The following is a 3,606-nucleotide window of genomic DNA, read 5'->3' on the forward strand; positions in this document are numbered from 1 at the left end:
GCATCTCGGACTGCGAATTAGAGCGCATGTGTGATGCCTGAACAGGCTCAATGGACAAAAGTGTTACCTGTTAACACGAATAAATCAAAAAATAAGACGCACAGGACTATCAACTGCAGGATTCAAAACGAGGGAAAAAAGTAGCAGCTTATAGTCCGAAAATTACGGTGCCACTTAAAAACCTGAGCTTTAAAAAAAAAAAAAAAATTATATACCTGATTCCGATTGTCTTTTCAACCAATGAAAGTGCAAGGCTTTTAAGTTGGCGACCCACCAAGACAAAGTTTGGGCACCCCTGATTTATCCTTCATGACATTGTCACGATAAACTGATGAATCATCTGTAAAGATCCAAGGCATAAAATTGATTTTTTTGCTTTTTTCCCCAACCACCTCCACAGATACCCAAAGCTCCCCTGAACCAGTGCGCCTTAACACCGCAACCATCCGGAGGAGCATCGAACCTTCCTAAAACGCCGTCCCCTAACAACCTGAAGCCGGTCGGTCGAAACCCCGCCTTCTCATTTCAATGGGACTGAAGCTGCTGTGTTTTAATGCTCTTTTAGAAAAAAAAAAAAAAAAAAGCCCCAACGGGATGAAGAAAAATCTAGAGTAAAGAATATCTTTTTCTAGGTTTATATGTACTTATGTATATGTATGTATACAGGCATTGGTCAAAACAAATGACCATATCATAAAAAAGGAACTTATTAATTTCATTCAAAAAGTGAAACTTGTGTATTATATTCATTCATTCTACACAGACTGACATTTATGAGGATTATAACTCAACTAATAAAAAAAAAAAACTATATCTGAAAATGAGAATATTATGTTCGATTTGTTTATGGGCTCTTAAGATTGACCCTTGAGGAACACCTCAGTGGAATTTTTTTTAATTTTATTTTTTTTAAAACCTCCCAATAATTTACGTGACGATATATCAGAATGTTGATAGGTTGCGACCGAAATTTTCCACTAGAATAGTGTCTATGTTAACTCATTGTCCGCCATTTACAGCAATAGACGTTAAATCCAATTTGACTGGGGGGCCGGCAGCCACTTTTCAGTAAGAAGTCGTCCAAGCCCTGAGGCAGCAAAACAGCCCCAAATCATGATGCTCCCTCCACCATGCTTCACGGTGGGGATGGGGTGTTGATGTTGGTGAGCTGTTCCATTTTTCCTCCACTCCCAAACAATTCAACTTTGGTTTCATCAGACCACAAAATATTTTTGCCACAACGTCTGTAGAGTGTCCAAGTGCCTTTTTGCGAACATTAAATGAGCAACAATGTTTTTTTTGGACAGCAGTGGCTTTCTCCATGGAGCTTCCTCCCATGAACACCATTCTTGCCCATAGTTTTACATATAGTTGATGTGTGCACAGAGATATTGGACTGTAACAGTTATTTCTGTAAGTCTTTAGCAGACACTCTAGGGTTCTTTTTTACCTCTCCGAGTATTCTGCGGTGAACTCTTGGTGGACGGCCACTCCTTGGGAGAGAAGCAACAGTGCCAAACTCTCTCCATTTGTAGACAACTTCTCTGACTGTCGATTGATGAACATCCAGACTTTTAGAGATGATTTTGTATCCTTTGCCAGCTTCATACAAATCAACAATCCTTGATCGCAGGTCTTCAGACAGCTCTTTTGACCAAGCCATAATGCACATCAAACAATGCTTTTCATCAAGACAATCTTGCCAGGTGTGTGTTTTATAGTGGGCAGGGCAGCTTTAAACCACTCATCAGTGATTGGGCACACACCTGACTTAAAATGTTTGGTAAAAATTGGTCTCAATTGCTCTCTAAGTCTCCTTAGGCAAAGGGTTCACTTACTTATAATTCCCCCTTCTGTCATTATTTTCATGCTATCCTCATTGAAATATGAAAACCTATAAATGTTTGGGTGGGGTGCTTTATAATTCTAAAATGTAGTTGAAGGTAGTGTGACACCATCCTGGTGAGCTTCACCTCCACGACAGGTCCCATCCCCCTCCTCAGGAACAAATTCGGTGTGTTACCGTTTTTCTCAAACGTTTCCACACATTTTCTGGTAGTTCAGACACAATGACCACAATTCATGCTCTATGCCAGGGGTTCCCAACCTCTTTTGCACCACGGACCGTTATGATTTGGGTCTTCTTTTTTTTTTTCACGGACCGGTGAACTTGCAAAATCACAAGGGATGCAAATACTTATACTCGCTGAACATGTTTTTTGATAGTTATTTTAAAATTTAGGGAGTATAGAGTTACCTAAAGGGTTCATTCCGATTAACGCGGAAATTTAGGTTGCGTTGTAGCGAAGGAACGAAACTCGATCGTGTCCCGGGGACTACCTGTTGTTGTTTTCAAATGTTTTATTTATTTATTTATTTATCGCGGAAAACAGACAAGGCTGAAAAAGCAGTTTCTGCTCTTGCGCCCCTTTAAAAAAACCTGCTGTATTTTAAGCCAAAAGAACTGTTGTGTTTGATAGAACAATATGTCTATATGCTGCCATAGCAGATTCATGGCGCATTAAGCCCCGAACTATTTTTAATTGGTCCGTTGTACCCTGGAAACCCCCATTTACAAACGTCGCGGAACCTCCTTTTTTTCAACCTAGCCATAAAAAGAAGGTAAGTAATAGTATTTATTATTCGAAATGTCTGTCATTTTTATCTTAGAATTATTAATTCATGTCTAATATTTAGTTTTTAAAAAAAAAATTAAAAAAAAGACTCGCATATTTTAAACTTTTAAACAAATTACGTCACAATGTAAAAATTAGCGTCTGTAGATAAGTCACGGATATCTACCTCATAACTGTCGCTTAATTGTATTTTTTTCAGTAGTCATAATTTTCCCAATATTTTAGATCGTTAATAATCGAGCCAAACAAAGAAAAATTGGAAGGAAAAAAAAAAAACGTTTAAAAGGGTAAATATATGAAAATGAAAATCTCGACCACTCCTTGATGTCTGCGATTTCTGCATCGCGACCCTTGTTATATTACTGTGTTTCACCCATAAAATCCCCCAAAAATCCTTCTGTGGCCATTCACAGCTGTATTGACACTCAATGATACATGCTACATGGAGTTTTGGGATTGAAAAGAGGTAAGTACTTGAAATATCTCATTAAAATCATGGCCTCTTTAATTATGGTCTCACGTCCTCTAACCTCTAGTTAGGGTTTAGCTGTTTAAATTGTTTTTATTTTATTTTTTTAAATGCCCTCCTGTTCAATTTTTCTTCCCCAAGAAAATTAAGATTTTCAGCTTTCCAATGATGTATCACACATGCATGTAGGACAATTTTGAAATTTGGGCCAATTGGGGGTCACCTGAGCGTTTTCCGCCTTATATATTATTTGAATTTGAACTTACATGCATTTCAAACAAACATTATCATTGCTAAATTCAAAATACAGATTTTAACATGTAAAAACAATAGTCATTTTAACTAGAGGCTTCAGTGAAAAAAACAATCTCATCTCTATTACTTTTTTAAAAAATTATTTCTAATTATTATTATTGATTTCACTGTGTATAATCTATTTCTCGCTGTAAAAATACAAATATAGGTTTCTTTGCGAACTTTTGTTTATGAATTTTAAAAAAA

General features: G+C 37.0%; 1 protein-coding gene across 1 annotated transcript in view; it reads left to right on the plus strand.

The window, feature by feature from the left end:
* The window catches only part of LOC130905993 (aryl hydrocarbon receptor-like), a 34,421-nt gene extending 33,625 nt beyond the window's left edge, over positions 1–796 (plus strand). Inside the window, exon 11 of the mRNA XM_057819828.1 lies at positions 401–796. Coding sequence (XP_057675811.1) covers positions 401–538 — 138 coding nt within the window. The 3' untranslated portion in view covers positions 539–796. The remainder of the gene's footprint in view (positions 1–400) is intronic.
* The last annotated feature ends 2,810 nt before the right edge of the window (positions 797–3,606 follow it).

Source organism: Corythoichthys intestinalis, chromosome 17 (genome assembly GCF_030265065.1).
Source record: "Corythoichthys intestinalis isolate RoL2023-P3 chromosome 17, ASM3026506v1, whole genome shotgun sequence".
Classification (NCBI taxonomy): domain Eukaryota; kingdom Metazoa; phylum Chordata; class Actinopteri; order Syngnathiformes; family Syngnathidae; genus Corythoichthys; species Corythoichthys intestinalis.